This window comes from Pleurodeles waltl, chromosome 6 (genome assembly GCF_031143425.1).
Source record: "Pleurodeles waltl isolate 20211129_DDA chromosome 6, aPleWal1.hap1.20221129, whole genome shotgun sequence".
In the NCBI taxonomy this organism is placed as follows: domain Eukaryota; kingdom Metazoa; phylum Chordata; class Amphibia; order Caudata; family Salamandridae; genus Pleurodeles; species Pleurodeles waltl.
In genome coordinates this window covers 1,455,080,405-1,455,103,779 of record NC_090445.1, presented here as the reverse complement: position 1 = coordinate 1,455,103,779, position 23,375 = coordinate 1,455,080,405, and the positions used below count along the sequence as shown (strand labels likewise).

At 42.7% G+C, this 23,375-nt stretch overlaps 1 protein-coding gene across 4 annotated transcripts in view; it reads right to left on the bottom strand.

Moving 5' to 3' along the window:
- Window positions 1–22,960, bottom strand: part of RTKN2 (rhotekin 2) — a 266,886-nt gene extending 243,926 nt beyond the window's left edge. For 3 of the 4 annotated variants that reach the window (XM_069240910.1, XM_069240911.1, XM_069240913.1), the window contains exon 1: window positions 22,729–22,960. In XM_069240910.1, the coding sequence (XP_069097011.1) occupies window positions 22,729–22,869 (141 nt within the window). In that variant the 5' untranslated portion in view covers window positions 22,870–22,960. Of the gene's footprint in view, window positions 1–12,435; window positions 13,188–22,728 lie in introns of those variants that run through there. The other variant, XM_069240912.1, reaches the window with a different exon arrangement.
- Between the last annotated feature and the right edge of the window lie 415 nt (window positions 22,961–23,375).

Sequence of the window (23,375 nt, the reverse complement as noted above, 5' to 3'; positions counted from 1 at the left end):
ATGTTAACGCCCACTATTCTTTCATCAAGCATACCTGCTACACAACCAGTGAAAAATTGTTCACAGCTTTCATCAGCAGTTAACTGCATGAGACTTAAAAAACAAATCTGCTATTCTATTGTTGAATCCAGGTAGGTATTGCACTTCATAGTTAAAATCCAACGCACATGCTAATCGTGGAGTAACTCTTTGCAAACCAGTTGTCAGACTTTAACAAAACATCATAGCCCCATACATACTGTCAGAAATGAATCAAGCCCCATATGCAAGCTAATGTTTCCCTTTCTATGACAGAATACCTTTCTTCTGCAGTAGATAAATCAAATTGAGATAGTACAGCCCCTAATCCTATTTTGTTTGCATCAGTAGTAAAGCAAATTTTGTACTTGGGATCAAACACTTTCAAGCATGGAGCATTGTAATTATGTTTTAGATCAGTGAACTCATTTTGGCATTCAAAACATGGGAATTTCACCCTATTTTTGAGTTAATTCCTGATGTAGTGTTTTGTTCCGCAAATGTATGAATACATTTAGAGTAGAATGCTCTAGCATTACCTTTTCCTGAAGGTGGTGGAGCATTACAAATTGCATCAATCACCAATTGTTAAAGTTTAATTCCTTGTCTACTAATGTTGAGACCTAAATAAGTTACCTCCTCTTTGTCAAATTTACACTTTCCAAATTCCCGTCAGGCCTTTTCGTTCTATAATTCTTAGGGCTGGTCTCAACTTGCTGTCAAGTTCCTCTGTAGAATAACTCCTTACAAGTATATCATCCTGGAAAAACATTACTTTGTCAATTCCTTCAAACATACTGCTAACGAGTCTCTAAAACATGGCCAGTGCTGATGGCAAACCAAATGGAACTCTTACGAATTGAAAGCATCTTAGGGTAGTAATAAAAGTTGTCAGTTTCCTACATTCCGGAAGCAATTGTACCTGGTGATAGGCTGGTTTTAAATACAAAAGTTGAAAACCAACATGCATTCTTTATATTGGCAAACATTTAATTTATCCTTGGTAAAAGATATTGATCCACTACTAAAGGCAAAACCCACTCAGATGATTCCACCTGTTCAATTATGCCATTCTTGACCAATCCTTTTAACGCCTAAGTAACATCTTCTCTGATACAAAACAGTATGGGGGTCATTCTGACCCCGGCGGTCACGGACCGCCGGGGCCAGGGTCGGCGGGAGCACCGCCAACAGGCTGGCGGTGCTCCGCAGGACATTCTGACCGTGGCGGTATGGCCGCGGTCAGAACAGGAAAACCGGCGGTCTCCCGCCGGTTTTCCGCTGTCCTGCAGAATCCTCCATGGCGGCGCAGCTTGCTGCGCCGCCATGGGGATTCTGACACCCCATACTGCCATCCTGTTCCTGGCGGTTCGCCCGCCAGGAACAGGATGGCGGTATGGGGTGTCGTGGGGCCCCTGGGGGCCCCTGCAGTGCCCATGCCAATGGCATGGGCACTGCAGGGGCCCCCGTAAGAGGGCCCCACAAAGAATTTCAGAGTCTGCTGAGCAGACACTGAAATTCGCGACGGGTGCAACTGCACCCGTCGCACATCCTCCACTTCGCCGGCTCCATTCGGAGCCGGCATCCTCATGGAGGGGTGTTTCCCACTGGGCTGGCGGGCGGCCTTTTGGCGGTCGCCCGCCAGCCCAGTGGGAAACCCAGAATCACCGCGGCGGTCTTCTGACCGCGGAGCAGTGTTCTGGAGGGGGGAACTCCGCCACCCGTCAGAGTTAGAATGACCCCCTATATGTCTTATTTTGTGTATACATGGTTTGGCTGATGATTTTAATTCAATTGTGTGTCCTTCAGCAGACTGATGTTTCCTGAAAAAACACTCAGGAATTCACTTAGTACTGCTTCACTAATATCCCTTTCCATTTTAACTGATAACAGCGGTTCTACATTATTGAGGTCCAAAATGATCCCTAGTTCTCTCCGATACCATCCAAGCACCGGCAGACCTTTCTCAGGAACATACAATTTACATGTATCTTTCCTTCCTTGAAATACAAATTCAGAACATCTGAATGCTATTAAATCAATATTCTCACCAGTGTATATTTTAGATCTAACAATCGTTTTTTCTAGTTTACAACCATGAACATTTTTTTAAACAAAATCACTCCATACATTTTTGTTGATGAAAGTAAATGGTGAACCTGAACAGCAATTATATTCACCAATACGCCGCAAATTGTTAATTTCCTTGTTGATTTTTTCCTAACAATAGGTTCAACATTAAGCACATCGTACTCAATGCAAAACACACTAGAAGCCTCCCCCTGAATGTCTGACTCAGAATTAACCCCTTCCTGAATACTTCTTCTGCCTACACAATCTTGCATCATATCCATTTATGCCACAGCTAGCACATTGTTGGTTGCGTGCAGGACATTTCTTGTAATATGCCAAATGCTCTGCACTACCAAACCTAAAACATTTTCTAATGTTTTCTTCAATCTTTTTCGTTATCTCACCTTTACTTCTACTGGGTGTCATATCCCTTTAAGATTCAGTGGATTAATGACTTTTACTTTTATTCGTTTGCGTTTTCAGACATCCAGGACCTAAATAATGTAACAGTTGTGGGTTTTTTCCTGTTGTAAATTCTTCCTCATCAAATTGGTCAATATAATAACAAAAATACTTTTTCCAATCTTGCCAACGCATTGAAGGTTCACCCTTGGCTGGTAAAAATGCCTGAGGTGTAGACAGACAGATTTTAATTAATTCAAGACGCACATAGATAATTGTCCACAGTGGTAGAACGCTTTACTTCCCCGAGCTTGTTATATGTGTCGTGAATTCCAGCATTGAAATGATGACTGTACAGTATTCGTGCTTTCATAATAAGTGCTGCATAACTTATTTTGCAAATTCGTCACTTAAACAGATGAGCGCTGCTCACCTTTACATCTGTTTGAATTGGCAGCTCCAAAACCAAAGCGCAGCACACTGTTTGAGTGCTTCCAGTGTGCATAAGCCAACTGAAATCCAACATGTTAATTATCTGTTTCTAAACATCGCCGTACCTTGCATAATGAATGACAAGGATGAAGACAGTTTTCCTTTTCAGCTCGTTGCCACTTTTACAATAATGACACTGTACTCCTTACAGTTAAGTCTTCTTTTTTCAACCCTACAGGGATGTGGAATTCCTATCGCCCACACATCTTGTTTGGGGTCAAGGGCAACAAGTTTTTATGTTTACTTTGTCCTTGGGACAAGTAGGCCCAACCCTCTGCAGCACAAACCCTTTGGCTGCCTGTTTACAGAGAGTGGAACTCTCTGCAGTTGAGGTAATGTGTTTCCAAAAGATAATGCTGTTCCAACTTGTATTTATGGTTCATTATTTGAAAGTCTTCATTATTAGGGTGAGTGCTGTAAATAAATGTTTTAAGGTCACACTTCACTACTGACATTGGTTCCAGTACAAAAATAAATAAATGAGTATACACATATTTGAAAAGTTTAGGCTATGGGGCTAAGTATAATGCTCCCAGAATGCTCTCTGATTAGATGCAAATGAAGTGTCATTTAGTAAAACGTGTTGATGCATGCTAGTATTTCCCAAAAATATTTCTAATAGAAAATCAGTGTAACCATTTTCAACACGATTATGGGAAGCATAAAAATAAACAAACGCTGACAAAGCCAACTGATCTGACTTTCTTTTATATAAGTCTTTTAGTTTCATCAATGCGTGTCTTGTTTTGACATGGCTTTTGTAACACTTTATTGTTGTGGGAGCTACCAGGTCCTCAACATTGTAACAGACAATGGCAAAAAAAAAAAAAAAAAACGTTTTTGAACTCTAAAAGCACACGTTGCCACCAGTGGCATAACAAAGGCCCCGCAGCCGCCCTCCAGGGGGCCCCTTCAGCACATCACCTGCCCTGAGTGAGTCTGGAGAGGGGGCTCCTCCATGTTCTTTGCAAAGGGGCACACTCCAGTTTCGTTACGTCACTGATTGCCACTGTAGTTCCTGACACTGAACAAAACTACTTTGTGTGGCAATATGCTCCTTGTGGAAGAGCAGAATGCGATCACTCACAGTAAAGCCAGCCGAAAGAGAGAGAAATAGAAGTTTAATAAAAACAAAATGTCTTTGTTAACAACAGACCTAATTAGGGACCAAGACCCACATGTAGGTAGCTTTTTGCATGTTGCAAACAGCGACTTTCGCTGTTTGCGGCATGCAAAAAGCACATTGCGATGCACAAACCCAGTTTTGCCATTCGGTAACCTGGTTACCGAATCGCAAAACGGGTTTGCGACTCGCAATTAGGAAGGGGTGTTCCCTTCCTAATTGCGACTCGCAGTGCAATGTAGGATTGTTTTGTGACCGCGGGCGCAAACCAATCGCAGTTTTCACCCATTTCAAATGGGTGCTAACACTTTCGCAGAAGGGAAAGGGTCCCCATGGGACCCCTTCCCCATTGTGAATGTCACTGTAAACATTTTTTCAGAGCAGGCAGTGGTCCTGTGGACCACTCCCTGCTCTGAAAAAATTAAACGAAAACGTTTAATGTTTCGTTTTTGTAATGCATCTCGTTTTCCTTGAAGGAAAACGGGCTGCATTACAAAAAAAAAACCTGCTTTATTAAAAAGCAGTCACAGACATGGTGGTCTGCTGTCTCCAGCAGGCCACCATCCCTGTGAGGGCCGCCATTCGCAAGGCGGGGGGTCGCAAATTGTGACCCACCTCATGATTATTCATGAGGTGGGCATTTGCGAAACCCTTGCGAATCACAGATGGTGTCAGGGACACCATCCTACATTCAGATTTGCAAAATTGCGAGTCGCTCTGACTCGCAATTTGCGGGTAGCAAATCTGAACCTACCTACATGTGGCCCCAAATTCTTAGTCACAAAAGTGCACCCATGGTATATGTCGTACCCCTATAAAATATTTGTGAACTGTATTTTAGCATGGGTAAATACAATGTGTAGATTTGCTCATGTGAAAATCTATTGAGCATTTGCAAGTTCATTTTCCCTCCAGCCACTTTCTTCCCAACTCTGGAAGAAGTTCTAATTCTGCCATTGTCAAGAGTAAATGTCCAACCTTTCTTATTATGGGAAAATATTAGAGAGAAGCTGGTGAAAATCTTTAAAACATGCAGGTTAGTAGGTTTGCAGACTCCAAGGCATTCCAGCCCTGGAACTCTTGCTTTCTGCGTCCTCCAGCCTCAGTATGCAGATCTGCAGAAAGGTGTCAAAATAAGGAAATTGCTACAGTAGGGATTGAAACTGCAAGTATTCAAGTCCTACTATGGTAGTAGCTCTGGCATAATCAGAGAGGCTATTATCAGAGCTCTTACATAATGAGATTGCTGCCATAATTTGTCGCCACACTACATGGCACCAAAGGGACAAGTAGATCTTTTTACAGGACAAGTAGATTTGAGAAGCAACCTGTCCCCTGGACAAGTAGATATTTTAATAAATTCCACACCCCTGACCCTAGCACATTTAAAATTACAGCAACGACTGAAAGAGCTGCCTATTCCTCCATCATTCTCTCACTGCCTCCCCGACCCATAGAATACTCTAACATTCCATTCTAAGCGAACATTCTAGGTCTAGCGTTTAAACCATTTCCACAGCAGTGGAGTGTAATTGTGTCCTAGAACAGAGTGGAGTAAGGTGGCATGGAGTGGCATAGAAGGAGTTGCAGAAAGTATTGTATACTGGAGGAGAGTTGTAGAGTGGCACTAAGTGGAGTAGAGTTTAATGACGTGGACCATCCGAGTAGCGTACTGTGGAGTGTTGTAGAGTGAAGTGGCGTAAGTAACAGTGCTGCAGAGTAGACTGACGTAGAAGCATTGATTTTGAGTAAAGTGGTGTTGAATCTATTGGCATAGAGATGTGCAGAGTAGATTGCAATAGCATAGAGTGCAAAGGAAGAGTGGAGAAGAGTGGCGCAGAGTGCAGTGGAGTAGTGTGCAGTGTAGATCGTTTCAGAGTAGAGTGAAGAGGTGCAGATTGGTGTGGTGCAGGGTAGAGTGCATAGAGTAGAGTGGTGTGGAGTGCAGTGGTGCAGAGTATATTAGAGTGGAATGATGCAGAGTAGAGTGGCATGTAGAGGCATAGAGTGCAGTACAGTGGCATAGAGGTGAGTGGTGCACAGCAGAGTACTAAAGCAGAGAGTTCAATGGCGTAGATTGGTGCAAAGGCGATGAGTGCAGAGGTGCACAGTAAAGTGGGGTGGAGTGCAGTTGCATAGAGTGGAGTGGTGCAAGTAGAGGTGTAGACTGCAGTGTCACAGTACAGTGGTGCACAGTAGATTGGACTGGCATAGAGTGCAGTACAGTGGTGCACAGTAGATTGGACTGGCATAGAGTGCAGTACAGTGGCGGAGAGTAGAGTGCCATGGTGCAGTTATGCAGTTCAGTGGCAAAGATTGCAGTGTTGCAGGGTAGTGCTGAAGAGTGCACCGATGTAGAGTGCGGGGACGCGGAGTTGTGCAGAGTGCGGGGACGCGGAGTTGTGCAGAGTGCGGGGACGCGGAGTTGTGCAGAGTGCGGGGACGCGGAGTTGTGCAGAGTGCGGGGACGCGGAGTTGTGCAGAGTGCGGGGACGCGGAGTTGTGCAGAGTGCGGGGACGCGGAGTTGTGCAGAGTGCGGGGACGCGGAGTTGTGCAGAGTGCGGGGACGCGGAGTTGTGCAGAGTGCGGGGACGCGGAGTTGTGCAGAGTGCGGGGACGCGGAGTTGTGCAGAGTGCGGGGACGCGGAGTTGTGCAGAGTGCGGGGACGCGGAGTTGTGCAGAGTGCGGGGACGCGGAGTTGTGCAGAGTGCGGGGACGCGGAGTTGTGCAGAGTGCGGGGACGCGGAGTTGTGCAGAGTGCGGGGACGCGGAGTTGTGCAGAGTGCGGGGACGCGGAGTTGTGCAGAGTGCGGGGACGCGGAGTTGTGCAGAGTGCGGGGACGCGGAGTTGTGCAGAGTGCGGAGTTGTGCAGAGTGCGGAGTTGTGCAGAGTGCGGAGTTGTGCAGAGTGCGGAGTTGTGCAGAGTGCGGGGACGCGGAGTTGTGCAGAGTGCGGGGACGCGGAGTTGTGCAGAGTGCGGGGACGCGGAGTTGTGCAGAGTGCGGGGACGCGGAGTTGTGCAGAGTGCGGGGACGCGGAGTTGTGCAGAGTGCGGGGACGCGGAGTTGTGCAGAGTGCGGGGACGCGGAGTTGTGCAGAGTGCGGGGACGCGGAGTTGTGCAGAGTGCGGGGACGCGGAGTTGTGCAGAGTGCGGGGACGCGGAGTTGTGCAGAGTGCGGGGACGCGGAGTTGTGCAGAGTGCGGGGACGCGGAGTTGTGCAGAGTGCGGGGACGCGGAGTTGTGCAGAGTGCGGGGACGCAGAATTCTGCAGAGTGCGGGGACGCAGAATTCTGCAGAGTGCGGGGACGCAGAATTCTGCAGAGTGCGGGGACGCAGAATTCTGCAGAGTGCGGGGACGCAGAATTCTGCAGAGTGCGGGGACGCAGAATTCTGCAGAGTGCGGGGACGCAGAATTCTGCAGAGTGCGGGGACGCAGAATTCTGCAGAGTGCGGGGACGCAGAATTCTGCAGAGTGCGGGGACGCAGAATTCTGCAGAGTACAGTATAGTGGCGTGCAGAGTAAAAAGTATCGTTTTGAGTAAAGCGGTGTCGAGCGCAACAGAGTAGAGTGGTGCAGGGTAGACTGCAATAGCGCAGAGTGGAATGGCACAGATTGGAATGGAGTGGCATAAAAGATTGTTTCAGAGTAGAGTGAAGATATGTAGAGTGCAGTGGTATGGATTAGAGTGCAGTGTAAGTACAGTGGTGCAGAGTGGATTGGAGTGCAGTGGTGCATAGAGGAATAGTGAGGGGTAGAGTGCATTGGCATAGAGTGGAGAGGCATTGAGTGAAGTGATGTACAGTGGAGTGGTGCAGAGCAGAGTGCAGTGATTCAGTGTGGATTGACAGTGTGGAGTGGTTCAGAGTATAGTGCAGTGACACATTGTGGAGTAGCGTTGAGCAGTGCATAGTATAGTATAGTATAGTATAGTGCAGTGATGCAATATGGAATGGGATAGTGTGGATTGGTGGAGAGTGGACTGCAGTCGTATGGAATGGTGTGGACTAAAATGAAGTATGCATGATGTGGTAGCGCACTGCCATTACAGACAACACATCTTTAATTGAAATGACAATTACATTTGCACAAACAGTTTTACTGATGAAAGAGTACACAGCACACAAATCATAACGTGTGGAAATGTATTCACCTAGTGTACGGAGTGTTTTGATCATATCAAAACATTTGTTACCTCCACACTTCGGAATTACCAAGAACATGCAATTCATTTGTGCTTTCCATGTTCTAAAATCTATGTTCATTTACAGACACTTAAATTTTGTTTTGAGCTGGAACTAAAATTACATCGTACTGCAGACCCTGCGAAGCCAGCATGATTGTTGCAGAATCGTCTCACTTTGATGTGAGAGAAAGAAAAGTAAACACCACGCTTTCTGGAAGCCAGAGCCTCATATGTGAATGCACAGCAAATGTGACAAGATAACAGCAAGATTTAAAGGCCTGTTTACAGAAATTCAGTACTTCACGAAAATACGGTAAATAGGGTTTGGGCAAGGGAAGGGGCGAACTCAAGCTGGATATCCTAAAGCAAACAGAGTCAGCAAATAGAAAGATAGGAAATGTGAGTTACAAACCATGAAGTCAATGGTAAGCAATGGGTGGAATGGATTCCCATTGAATCTTTCTGAATGCCCCCAAGATGTTTTTAACAAACAAGACAGCTGCCCTTCTTGGTAGGCTTCCACCTAAAATGTGGGATTCTTCTACAATGCTGCATAACACATTTTCTCATCCTTCACAGGAATCAAAAATGCTTTGCTGAGGTCGATGGACCTTTGGACCCAGTAAACAGTATGGTTAATCATACAAAATTATTTCACTCTTACCACCACAAATTTAAAACACAATGACCAATGTTGCCACGGAAGGAAAACTCTAATCAGTAAATGTTTCAAGGCTTTATTTTACATCCACAAAGCTAAAGTCATGCAAACTGTGCACAGAATCAAAACCATTGGTTGCCCAAAACAGCTAAACACATTTAATCTACTTAGCATCAACACCATTAAATATTCAAGAAGAATAATACACATCATTAAAGTTATAATTTGAGCAATCGGAACATCTCAAATCAGACTGTGTTGGCATTTGACAAATCTAATTAAACAGAGTATGAATCAGGGTTGGACATGAGTTATCCCTACAACTAACCAAATTAGGACATGCTTGTGTGGGAACATATTAATAAACAGGCAGAACAGAAAAGGATAAGAAAATAATTTAGAACCTAGTCTATCTCGAGCCAAGAGAAACTAAGTAGAAAAATAAAAAGGTCTGTGTGAGCATGCTAACTTCAATTAGGAAAGGACATGTCAAAAAAAATAACATTAACAAGGAGTTATACTTCTCCTAGGGTCAGCATTCAAGGGATTTCGTCACCAGCATAACATGTAGTTCATCAGCCCGTTAGAAGCACCATATGGGTAAGCGCAGAACACGAGCTGCACAGAGAACAGTTTGTGGACAACCAGAGAACAACTAACTAAAACGTACAAAATCCATCCCTATAGTAAAGTACAGAAATGTCTGAGTCAACAGTTCAGTGGCCTCACATCACGCAAAAGGAGCAATATCCAATCAAAGTCTAAACACAAATCAAATTTGCAAGAAGGCAAAGTTTTCAAGTTTGGACTGAAGTCATTTCCTTCCTCCATGTGAATCCAACAGTCAATTACAATTTTCTATCAGTTTGCACTGAGTTGAACTCTTCACAGGGTATTGAATAGACTCGCATTCTTCCCATGTGAAAGTACATGTTGATAGAAACAATTTATTTAACATTTAGTCCACAGTCCTAAATGTTCCGGAACCAGGTCATTTAGAAACAGGTCTTGTAAAACTGAATAAAGAAACCATTTACTATTCTTAAGAACAATCTAATGGAAAAATTAATGTTAGAGAAATTAGAATGTTTCATCACATTTACATGACTGCAAATACGAAGTCTGCGGGCCTAGTTATGCTAACACAGGAAATATGGATGCATTATCGTAGTTAACAGAACACATAATATGCAAAGTTATAAATTCAGCATTAATAATACATCAAAATAAGTAAAAAACATTTCATTATGAATTGCAAACATGTTATGGCATCATGTTAAGTATGACAGAAAAGTACATTTTTATGCACATGTAACTTTATACTTGTAAATCTCACATTAAGCATTATAACATCAAATTAGACTACTAGCAGTTTAAAATATACTTTGACTCATTTAAATCGTTAGCACATTGTTAAATCTACCCACCAAAAAAAATGTGAAAACATGAGCACTTTCAAATTTGTGTCAGTGCATCTTTTATCTACATTAAGCTTTTAAACATGAAACCTTTTGCCGACGCCTGGGCCACTGAAAGCATTACTAAAATTTAAGCTTCAACAGTACCACCTCTGACGGCAGTCTATGCCGTCACAAAAAGGACACTCATTTCAATGAGAATTCAAAGCCTTGTAGTTTGATAATGTGTTGGCTTACTGTAACCTCTCAAGTCTTCACGTTTTTGTGATTTATGCTCTTCTTCTCCATTTCGATCTCTTCCCTACTCTGTTTACTCTTAAGCTCTTTTGTCTTTCCAAATTTTGTATAGTTTATGAAATCTAAGAGCAATCAGGGCACACAAAGCGACAATCAACACAGGTTTTAAGATCACCCTTACTATTTCCGTTCCCAAGTTTCCAAACCAGGATCAAATTTTTGAAAATCCTTTACCTATGGCTTCCCATGCACCCATCGTTTCTCGGTCTTTCAAGTCATTTTTCAGATTTGTGATGTTAGAGATAAACTTCCTTATCCCCTTTCTGTTGGCAGGTATATACGTGCAGCAATGTTGCACATGCAAAATTTTACAGGCTCTGCCCTCCTTCGCCAATAATATGCCTCGCGCAAGAAGATTTTGCAGAACCACTGATCTCACCGCAACCATCTCTAGATCCATTAAAACATAGCTCCAGCATAATTAGTAAACATTGGTTGACAACTTCGTAATCTTGATATCATTCAAGATTACATAAACTGATAGAATGATGGCACCAAATACATGACCTGTAATTTCTGCTGCACTAGCTCCTCTTGACTCTGGAATTCGGTTTCTCTTTCCAGACAGGGTTGTCAAAATTATCCACATGATAATTTTTGGGAAAAAGTACCCCTAGATATCATGTACCATACTAGCCGTTTGGCATTTTGTAATAGGCATTCTTCCCACAAATGAAATAAACACCTGGTGTGGCAGGATCCTGTCCGTTTAGGATGAAATTCCAAACAGATTTAAACAAAATTACGTCTACATTCACTACTAACTACAAAATGTGAATCCGTCTTTGGCTGAGGTCTATATATACACCCAGCGTTCCTACATGCTGCCAGTCTAATGCAAGTGTTCTTGTATATCACTGCCTGTAATGTCTGCAGCTTCTTTCTGCCAATCCAATAAAACTACTCCTTTTCCTATTTTGTTTTTGATTGCTTTCCTCCTGTCATCTACTTGACCAATTAACTCTTTCTCTACTGGTGTGAGAAAACAGGTTAAATTGTTTGTGCCTGTGTGCGTATGTAGTTTCAAAGGTCAGAGTCGGTTCAAAGAAACCTCCCACAATGTCAAAGTTTTTCCCTCTAGTAATACTACTCCAAGGCTGATTCACTGTCACAAAAGAAAGCGCTACATCGAAATTTGAATACAAATATTGTACATACTCTTGGTTATACAATCGAGTTAGTAACAGACTGCAAGAAATTCCATATTTTTTTGGCAAACTGTGATAAGTTATTCCTTTCTGTACTGATGAAGGGATCTGTGTACAAACATAACAATCACGCACCTCCATAATCTCAATGTATTCATACAGTAACCTGTACTATATATTTGAAGACAAATCTCTCTGAGGCATTGAGGTGAACTAATCCTTATCCTCATACAGAGGATCTTGTTCTGTATGCGAGTCTCCTAACATCTGTGTAATTGTGCTATCAACCTCTTCTTTTACTGGCAGACTCGGTCTGACCATCACTAAAAGGCTCACAATCTAACATACTATTGCTAATCCTACACACATTCTTACATTTACTCTGTTTTCCGTTATCCAGACTCATGACTGGTCTAGAGTCAGACCAAAATATCAAATTCAAAAACATTTAAAAGTAAAAGAGGCTTTTAATTATTTACAGTCACTTTGTACTTATTTACAAAGTTCTTGATCTTCTAGAAAGGTAATCATGTTTTCTACTTGCAAATTCAAAACCACTACTAAAAGTTCAAATGTCTCTATTAATAAACCATTAGGTAATAACTGATTAGCACTTCCAGCAAACGATGTCTCTGTTCATCAAGGGGCAATGAGATTTCAAAGTTCAGTTCTAAAACAATTTCAAGTTCCAAAATATTCAGTTGAATTGTCAGCACAACAGGCAACAAACTCCTTCTCCCATTCATTGGCTACGTAGTAAGTGCATTGAGGTGCTGAATATTTTTGACTTGGTACTCTTTCTTTTTGACCTCCTTCCTACACGATCTTCACCATAACTTTGACCAGATTCTTCAGTCACTTCAGCTATAGTTTGTGGCACATTTACTTCTGGATCGAGGCTTTGTGCCTGCCACTGGTCTCCAATCACAATTCTCATTTCAGGCACAACTGTGTTTTTAACGTTTTCTGAGCTAGTGACAGTAGACAGACTCAGATTTGACCCTCCTGCATCTTCGATTGCCTTTGACGCTCTCAGATTTTCACCAGTCTGTGCATGTTCTGCGACAGACCCTTGTCCGGTCCTTACAGTTTGGCTAACCAAAAACCCTTCTCTCACCGTAACCGACCCTAGATGAACAGGCACTGTTTCTTCAAGAGGACTTGGAACTTCGAGTGTGTGGCTCGCATGAACCCAATTCGGCAGACCAGCACATTTCACAGCAGTTGTCACCAAGATAACCTGGAAAGGTCCTTTCCAGCACGGCTCCAACCATGGCTTTCTGACATGCTTCTTAACCAGAACCCAGTTTCCAAGACTCAAGTCGTGGCACTGTTCTTGTGGTGGTTGAACAGTTCCTTCTTCAACCTGGCGAGACAAAGAGCAAACCACGTCAGCCAGTCCTTTGCAATAATCCAGCACCAAGTCATCCGTAATGTTCACAAGTGCATTTGCAGGCACAGCTGACAAACTCACAGTTCGCCCATAATAATTTCAAGAGAGGACAATCATGTCTTTCTGTTGGGTGTGCTGCACATGCTCATCAGAACAAGAGGCAACGCATCCGGCCATTTCAACATTGCGGATGCACACACTTTAGCCAGTTGAAACTTTAAAGTTCCATTCATTTCCTCGACTAATCCAGAGGCTTCTGGTCTGTAATTGTGGTGCAATCTTACTATTTGGTAACACTGCTTTTCCTTCACTGGAAACCCAAACATCGCCCTCATCTCTCTGAACACAACCTTCTCTACTCCAACCTCTATATTCCTCTTCTGTCACTTCTTCCTTCAATATCTTACCAAGTTTCAATTGTTATCATATGGAAACTTTGGTTTGTCTCATTGGTGCTGCTTCCATTACTCCATTCCGCATTAAAGGGAGTGCCATGGAGTGCACAATACCGTGCCACTTGGTCAGCATACCTATTGCCTAATAAGATGTAATACTTTTGATGGCCTGCACATTTCACAACTGCAATTTCCACAGGTAACTGTAATACTTTCAATCATTGGTAAACCCGGTCACCTTTTCGGCGATCCAGACAAGGGCATGAACCTCTTTGGGACCATAACGGTCCAAAGTCATGAACGACAACAAAACCATACTGACTATCAGAACAGTGAAAATGGTCACCTTAAGCTGTTCAGAAGCACAGCATGCTCTAGTAAGAGCAACCAATTCGGTTTCTTGGGCAGAAAAGACTCCTTGAAGCCATGAAGCTTCTATCACTCCTGAGACTGTGCAAACTGCTTAACCAGCTCTCAGAGTTCCATCGGTATCCCTTAAACAGAATCCATCAACGAATAGGATAGTCATTTTAGTCTAGTGGGGTATCTTGAATATCAGGTCTTGGTTTGGTGCACAGTTTAGTCACATAGAGACACAAACATTTACATTTTCAACAGTAATGGGTAAAAGCATTGCAGGGGTTCAGTGATTGTCACCTCTTTATATTTAAATTTGGAGATCCCAAAATAGCTTGTCCATAAAGGGTCAAACAAGCATGTATTAGGTATTGGGTCTTGGATCAGGTCAAAAGGACTTCAACCGAGTGGGGGTACAAAAACTTTCAGGGGGTGGCCCATGACAATGCTTTTGCACTGGCCAACACTGACATCTGTGGCTGCAACAGATTTTAAGCAGCCGGGCATTGCAGTAACTACAGGATCAAGTGTGGCAGAAAAATATGCCACTGGCCTGTTGACACCTCTGTCTAACTGTGTCAAAACAGAAAGTGCACAACCTTCTCTTTCACAACAGAACAAAGAAAAAACATTTGTTGTATTCAGGCATTCCCGGAGCTGGAGCTCAGCATAGGCTTCCTTTCTACTCTGAGAAGGCTTTCATGCAGGTCTCATCAAATGATACCGGATCAAACACATTCTTGTGTGAAAGTTTCAATAATGGCTTGGGGAAAAAGGGAAAAATTCCAAATACACCAACGGCAGTAGCCAACCATTCCCAAAAACATTCTGACATCTGTGTCACCGGTGGGTTCATTTGCATATTTACTGAAATTCTCTAATGGGGCACCTTCCCCGTCACCTCTTTTTGACAGTACTGCAATTTTGTGAGGGAAACTTTATGACCATTCTTGCCTAGGTGGTTTAATAGGGCTACTATATCTCTTCTATAGGCTTCACGTGTGTTTGATGCAAACATCAAATCATCGATGTACTGGACCAAAACTTCAATGTATGTATCCAGCTTGTGTTCCCTCAATTACCTCATTTTATTCTAAATTTCAATCTGGGCACAGTCACGGTTCTGTCATTCTGGGGTCTCTTCTGTTCTGACACTACTACTTGTTGTACCCATTGCTCCTCTGACTCAGAGTGTCTAACCACTCAGTCAACTGCTCGCCGAAAAACCTTACAAACTAGTATTGCTTTTCTGTGTCATACTTTGTGGGGTACTGCAATGTGCACTGGCAATCTGATGTGGTGTGAGCATATAAGGAGGTAGAGTTCCAAGTGGACATCTCACATCAACTATCGTTCCTGCTTGATTTAACATTTGGTTAAGATATGCAATTTGTGTATGGGTCAAAGTTGAAACATACGAACATATGCTCTCCATTTGTGAATTGTTTGAATATATTGATCACTGCATATCACATGGTGACATCCCTGCAGATACAGTATTTATTGTCTGTGCATTACTTCGAGGGTTACCCGGAATGTACAATGGAACAACTGGACCTATGGTCAGAGGAAATGTAATGCTTCAGGGCCTTTCAAATTTGTCAGATTCTATGGAATTGCCATTCCAACACTTTAACCAATTAAGACTATATTGTAAGTCTGCACTGATTAAATCAGGTTAATATTAGTTGTTGTGCGCACCGGGGTATACATGGGCATAGTCTGATGACAACTTTTTCACAGGTGCAGTCACATTAGGTATAAACACCTTTTGATTCAGAGGAGTGTCAGGAAATGCCAATTTCCTAACTTAACTAGTAATGTTCTGTACTAACTGGAAGATAAATCGCAGGCACCAGAGTCACTGAACTGACAGGCGTACTTGAAGCAACCGGAATCAGGCTTTGTGAAATGGGAGCTGTTGGACATTTGGGGCTACATTCTGTACTGCTCCCTCAACTGAATGACATGGTAGGGACCTTTCATTAAAAGCTGATTTATAAACTTATCTTCTGAGTCACTTTCATGTTTAACTGTCTTTTTAACCTCATCCACTGTCTGTTCTGCTTTTTCGTTTTAGGTTTTGCACTTGCATCACCTTCCTCTGTGAAAGCTGCAAACATTCTCACCCCCATCTAAGATCTTTGCTATCCACATTTTCAGGCCTGCATCCCATCAAGCTTCCGCTAGTGTTTTAGTTGCATTTAGTTCCTCATTCTGTTCTCAAGGTTTGCTGTTTCTTTATGTCTAGCAATAAGTTGCCAAATAGTAAGGTCTTCAAAATGTGCGGGTCTTGGAGGAGGCTTTATTTCGCCCAATTTTCTCCCCAAAACTTCTAATTTTCTAAAATAAAAACTTCTGTAACAAGGAAAAGCTAAATAACCTTCCTTCTTTTTACACCACTGTTTAAACCAAATGCATGCTGGAATTATTTTCGCCTCTGACACTTTGTAAGCTGGTGTTCTCTCAGGTGCTACCTGTTCTCCCTAACTGGAATAAAACATCTCCTCTCAGGGAACTTTTTAAAGCCTTTCATTTTCACACAATTTCAAGTTATAACACAAAATTTCAAGGAAACCAGGAAGTAAATTAAATCCCACAATCCTTCTTGCAAGCTATTATCAACCAATGCCAAAGCAGAATTGTCCACCAATACGAGCACTGCATTCTCACCAACAGACCAATCCCAGCACAAATGATTTAACACTTCACGCAGCAGCTGCAGTCGCAACTGTCTCTCGCACAATTACTCACACACACACTAAATGCAAAATATTGCAAGAACTTCAAACACCTGTCTGCACACTACGAGTAGGGCTCAAACATTTTTGAAAGCTGTACAGCTTACACATCAGACTGTGGCTTTAACAATTACACAAGTGAATCGACCAACAATTCTCACCCTGGTTGATACGGATCCTTCCTAGGCCTTCAGAATTCACCTAATACAAACAACTCACACTCACTCAAGGAAAACGACTGGCACCGTCAACTGTATCACATGACACGTACCTCTCTCCAGACAATAAATTAACCAAGTGTCTTCTACACTTGTGTTTACCCCGGGGTCTTAGACCTCAAGGGAAACCGTCAACAATAACCATGGACAATTTTTGACTACAAAGCACCACAATCACTTTGAGTATGACAACTCTGCAAACACCTCACAACAATACACTTCACCGCAATCTGTAGCAAATAGCATTGCAAGCACAAATCCCTACTTACACCGCACTACATTTGTACACGTCACTGGAATTGTATCAACCTCTCAAATAACCATAGAACAACTTATAGGATAGGCAATTTTTGAACTGAACAAAAACATGTGCATAATACTGAACAAAAATATGGCTACCCTTCTCATGGGACATAACAGTCACTCTGCTACTAGAACTGCGAACGCATTTTCTAATCCTTCACAGGAATCAAAAACGCTGAGATTGATGGACCCAGTAAAGAGTGTGAGATGGGCCCGTCAACAACAATAACCGTGGAAAATGTACCACAAAGCACCACAATCACTTTGAGTATGACTACTCCGCAGACACCTCAATGCAATCCGTAGCAAAAAGCATTACAAGCACAAATGCCTACTTATACCGCACTACAGTTGTAAACATGACACTGGAATTTTATCACCCTCTCAACTAACCATAGAACAACTTATAGGATGAGCAATTTTTGGACTGAACAAAAATGTGCATAATTCAGAACAAAGATATGGCTACCCCTCTCATGGGACGTAACCAGCACTCTGCTACCAGAAACGTGAACGCATTTTCTCATCCTTCACAGGAATCAAAAACGCTTCACCGAGCTTGACGAACATTTGGACCCAGTAAAAAAGTGGTGGTTAACCACACACAATTATTTCAAACTTACCACATCAAATTTAAAACATCATGATCAATGTGAGCACAAAAGGAAAACTCCAATCAAGAAATTTTTCAAAGCTTTATTTTACATCCACAAAGCTAAAGTCACGTAAACTGTGCTCAGAATCAATTGTAAAGATAAATCAATACCACTGGTTGCCCAAGACTGCAAAACATGTTTAATCTACTTAGCATCAACACCATTAAGCATTCAAGATAAATAATACATACAATTAACCGGTTCTGTGCCGAGGACGTAGTGGTTACGTCCTTCGGCACAGTGCTGCTGTGCCGAGGACGTAACCACTACGTCCTCGGCACACAGCCCAGAGGGAGTGCTCTCGCTCCCTCTGTGTGCTTCCCTCCACCCCCTCCAAGTCAGGGATGGAAGGGGAAGCCCTTCGCCTTCCACCCCCGACCCCCCCACGCCCCCTGTGACATCAGGGTCTCCCCCATCGTGCTGGAAGCAGATTGAAAGAGAAATGCTGAGCATTTCTCTTTCAATCACGTGGGGGAGGCCCGGAGAGGCTTCAAAGAGAAGGAAATGTATTTCCTTCCCTTTGAAGTCTCTGCCAGCGTTTCAAAAGCCGGATTGCTTTTTTTGGGAAGGCCTTTTCTGCCCCACCCCCCCCCCCCGGGGGCAGAAACCTCTAGGCACCAGGGATCATTTTTTTTTTTTTTTTTCTTTTGTTTCTTTTTTAGGTGGGGAGCGACCCCTTAGGCAAGGGTCGCTCCCCTAGGGGGCAAATTATATTTAGGCCATTTCTGCCCCCCTTCGGGGCAGATTGGCCTATTTTTATGAGGCCAATCTGCCCCCAAGGGGGACAGAAACCACTAGGCACTGGGGATTTTTTTTTTTTGGCGCCAATGTCACGCAGGGGGAGCGACCCCGTAGGCAAATTTATTTTAGCCCATTTCTGCCCCCCCCCCTGGGCCGGCTGAGCTAGAGGCCAAAATCCACAGGTAGGCACTGTTTTCGATGAAAAAATGTGATGTGTCCATGTTGTGTTTTGGGCCATTTCCTGTCGCGGGCGCTAGGCCTACCCACACAAGTGAGGTATCTTTTTTATCGGGAGACTTTGGGGGGGGGGGGGGTGTCAGGGGGGAACGCTGGGTGGAATGAAATTTGTGGCTCCTCTCAGATTCCAGAACTTTCCGTCACCGAAATGTGAGGAAAATGTGTTTTTTTTAGCCAAATTTTGAGGATTGAAAAGGATTCAGGGTAGCAGTACCTGGTCAGAGCCCCACAAGTCACCCCATCTTGGATTCCCCTAGGTCCTGAGTTTTCAAAAATGCACAGGTTTGGTAGGTTTCCCTAGGTGCCGGCTGAGCTAGAGGACAAAATCTACAGGTAGGCACTTTGAAAAAACACCTCTGTTTTCTTTCAAAAAATGTGATGTGTCCACGTTGTGTTTTGGGGCATTTCCTGTCGCGGGCGCTAGGCCTACCCACACAAGTGAGGTATCATTTTTATCGGGAGACTTGGGGAACATAGATTAGCAAAACAAGTGTTATTGCCCCTTGTCTTTCTCTACATTTTTTCCTTCCAAATATAAGAGAGTGTGTAAAAAAGACATCTATTTGAGAAATGCCCTGTAATTCACATGCTAGTATGGTCACCCCGGAATTCAGAGATGTGCAAATAGCCACTGCTCCTCAACACCTTATCTTGTGCCCTTTTTGGAAATACAAAGGTTTTCTTGATAGCTATTTTTCACTCTTTATATTTCAGCACATGAATTGCTGTATTCCCCGTATAGAGTGAAAACGCACTGCAGGGTGCAGCTCATTTATTGGCTCTGGGTACCTGGGGTTCTTGATGAACCTACAAGCCCTATATATCCCCGCAACCAGAGGAGTCCAGCAGACGTAACAGTATATTGCTTTCGAAAATCTGACATTGAAGGAAAAAGATACAGAGTAAAACGTAGAGAAAAAGTGATGTTTTTTTCACCTCAATTTCAATATTTTTCTTTTTCAGTTGTTATTTTCAGTAGGAAACCCTTGTAGGATCTACACAAAGGACCCCTTGCTGAATTCAGAATTTTGTCTACTTTTCAGAAATGTTTAGATTTCTGGGATGCAGCATTGGTTTCATGCCCATTTCTGTCACTGACTGGAAGGAGGCTGAACGCACAATTCTTTTTAAAAAATGGAGTATGTCCCAGTAAAATGCCAAATTTTTGTTGAAAAATTGGGTTTTCTGATTCAAGTCTGCCTGTTCCTGAAAGCTGGTGATTTTAGCACCGCAAACCCTTTGTTGATCCCATTTTCAGGGAAAAAACCACAAGCCTTCTTCTACAGCCACTTTTTCCCATTATTAAAAAAAAAAAAACGAAATTTTAACTATATTTTGGCTAATTTCTTGGCCTCCTTCAAGGGAACCCACAAGGTCTGGGTACCTCTAGAATTCCTAGGATGTTGGAAAAAAAGGACGCAAATTTGGCTTGGCTAGCTTATGTGGACAAAAAGTTATGAGGGCCTAAGCGCGAACTGCCCCAAATAGCCAAAAAAAGGCTCGGCACAGGAGGGGGAAAAGGCCTGGCAGCGAAGGGGTTAAAGTTATAATTTGAGCAAAGGAAACATCTCAAATCACACTGTGTTGAAATTTGACAAACCGAATTAAAGGGATTAAGAATCAGGGTTGGACACAAATTTTCCCTATATCTAACCAAATTAGGGCATGCACGTGTGGGAACGGGCTAACACATGAATGCAAAATACAAAAGGAGACAAAAATAATTTGGAAACCAGTCTATATCTGGCTAAGCAAGACTAACAAATATAAAATAGGTAGCTGTCAGCATGATAACATCTATTAGGAAAAGGGCATGTTAAGAAAAATAACATTAACAGGGTGATATACCTCTCCTAGGATCAGTATTCAAGGGATTTATTTGTCACCAAGGCACGTAGATCATCAGCAAAATCCATTAGAAGCACCATCAGGGTAAGTGCAGAACACAAGCTGCACAGAAAACAGTTGTCTGAGAAACCAGAGGACAACTGTAACATATGAAGTCTACCCCTATAGTAAAATACACAAATGTCTCTGATTTGACAGTTCAGTGGTCCGACATCACGCAAAAGGGGCACTATCCAATCAGAGTCCAAACACAAATTAAAAATTTACAACATGGCAAGTTTTCTCAGGTTTGGTTTCAAGTCATCTCCTTCTTCTGTGTGATTCAAACAGTGAATTACAATTTTCTATCAGTTTGCAACAAGATGAATTCTTCCCAGGGTATACACGGGACACGTCTCCTTTCCATGTGAAAGGACATGTTGATTGAAACAATTTATTTCACAGTTAGTCCACAGTCCTAAATGTTCCAGAACCAAGGTAATTTAGAAACAAGTCTTGTAAAAATTAACAAAGGAACCCTTTACTATTCATAAGAACAACCTAATGGAAAAATTCAAGTTAGAGAAAGAAGAATGATTCACTTTAACATGAAGTCTGCTGGCCTAGTTATGCTAACACAAGAAATATGGATGCATTAATATCGTAATAAATAGACCACATAATAGGCAAAATGATAAATTCAACATTAATACATCAGAATAAGTAAAACATTTCATTATGAGCTGCAAACTTGTTAAGGCGGCACGTTAAGTAGGACAGAAAAGTGCATTTATTTTGATGCACACAACTTTATACTTATAAATCTCACATTAAACATTATAAAATAAATGTGTTTGACTACAGACAGTTACTCTAATGTTTAAAATATACTTCAACGTCATTTAAATCTTGTTAACACATTGTTAAACCTGGTAGGCACAATGGTGTCCACCACCAAGAATAAAAAATTACCACTTTTAAAATAAGTATCAGTGCAGTTTTTCTCCACTTTAAGCTTTTAAACATGAAACCTTCTGCTGCCATCATCTAGGTCATTAAAAGCATTGCTATATTCACACTCCCACAATGCCTTAAAAAAAAATGCAACAGAACGTGTAACAAAACTTGACAGCTACTTTGGGGAAAAGTCTAATAAGCCTAGTGAACAGCACCAAAAAGACCCATTTGAGCAAGTCTTTCCCTTAACAACTACTGAGAAACTGAATGTATCACTCAAACACATCAGCAGATTAAATAGAACAATGGGAAGCAAAAGAATGTAACCACCATCGTCAACCTTGAGTTGTGGTAGCATTACAATTACAGTGTTGGTCTGTACGAGATTCACGAGGCCATGCACTCGGGCAAATCTGAAATGCGAATACTGGAATGGGAAACAGAATCGCAACTCCACTGCCGGCTAAGATCTATTAATATTACAAAATAGAAAGAGGGATTTTCACGCCGATACGTCCGACGCAGTAATGAAATGAACCACTTTTACCGGAAAAATTGATATTTTGACCATAATCTCCCCAAATCACAATTCTCCTTTTTCCACCTCCAAATCTCCCTCCATCATGTATAACCCCACAGCTTCATCTCTGGTCGACCAGCATGGGCAACTAGTTTTCTCCCAAATTAAAAAAAACAGACATTTCACAAAAAAACGGACGTGAGAAAGAAAACTCGAGATTACACAGTAAGTAATAAGAGTGATTAATTAAGAGGCGCAGGTGCAGCACTTCGAACATATTGCAGAAAAAGTCACGAGTTACATGTTGCCATTAACATAAGTCACTGTCACAACAAGAACAAAACACGACCTGCGCCCGGGTCTCCCACCTTAAATATCATTTTATTTACAACGCAGTAGACCTACATCATAGTTCTAAGCGTACCAAGTCTGAAAGCGGTGCAGTTTCACGCAGTAACGTAGCTCTCAGGTAAATTGACGTGTAAAAGCTGTAACGCTGCAGATAATAGAGAAGTTTGCCCGGAGCCTTTTCACACACCCACCACACGCCTTCTCGACTCACCTCCGACTCCAGAAACACGGCGGTCTCTCGCACCTTCTTCCGTTTGATTTCCATGCCCAGCGCGGAGCACTTGGCCACGGTGGCCCGGCATCTCTCCGTGCGGTTGAACATTTGAAAATCCCGCCGCAGCTGCTCTGCCATTCTCTACTCATGCATCCATCTATTTCTCTCCCCCACCCACGAGTCCTGGAAATATCGCGGGGAGGGGATCCTGGGAGAAAGCTTGGGGGCGGGACATAGAGCTTTGTAAACTCTGCAGCTGCCACACACGTCGGTCACTTGACGGATGGGGTGAACGAGGCAACCATCTTGGAAAAGCCATGTCCTGATATTAACCCCTTCGCTGCCAGGCCTTTTCCCCTCAGGTGCCAGACCTTTTTTGGCTATTTGGGGTAGTTCGGGCTTAGGCGCTCATAACTTCTTGTCCACATAAGCTACACACGCCAAATTTGCGTTCATTTTTTTCCAACATCTTAGGGATTCTAAAGGTACACAGACTTTGTGGGTTCCCCTGAAGGAGATCAAGAAATTAGCCAAAATACAGTGACAAATTTTATTTTTCAAAAGAATTGGAAAAAAAGGCTGCAGAAGAAGGCTTGTGGTTTTTTTCCCTGAAAATGGCATCAACCAAGGGTTTGCAGTGCTAA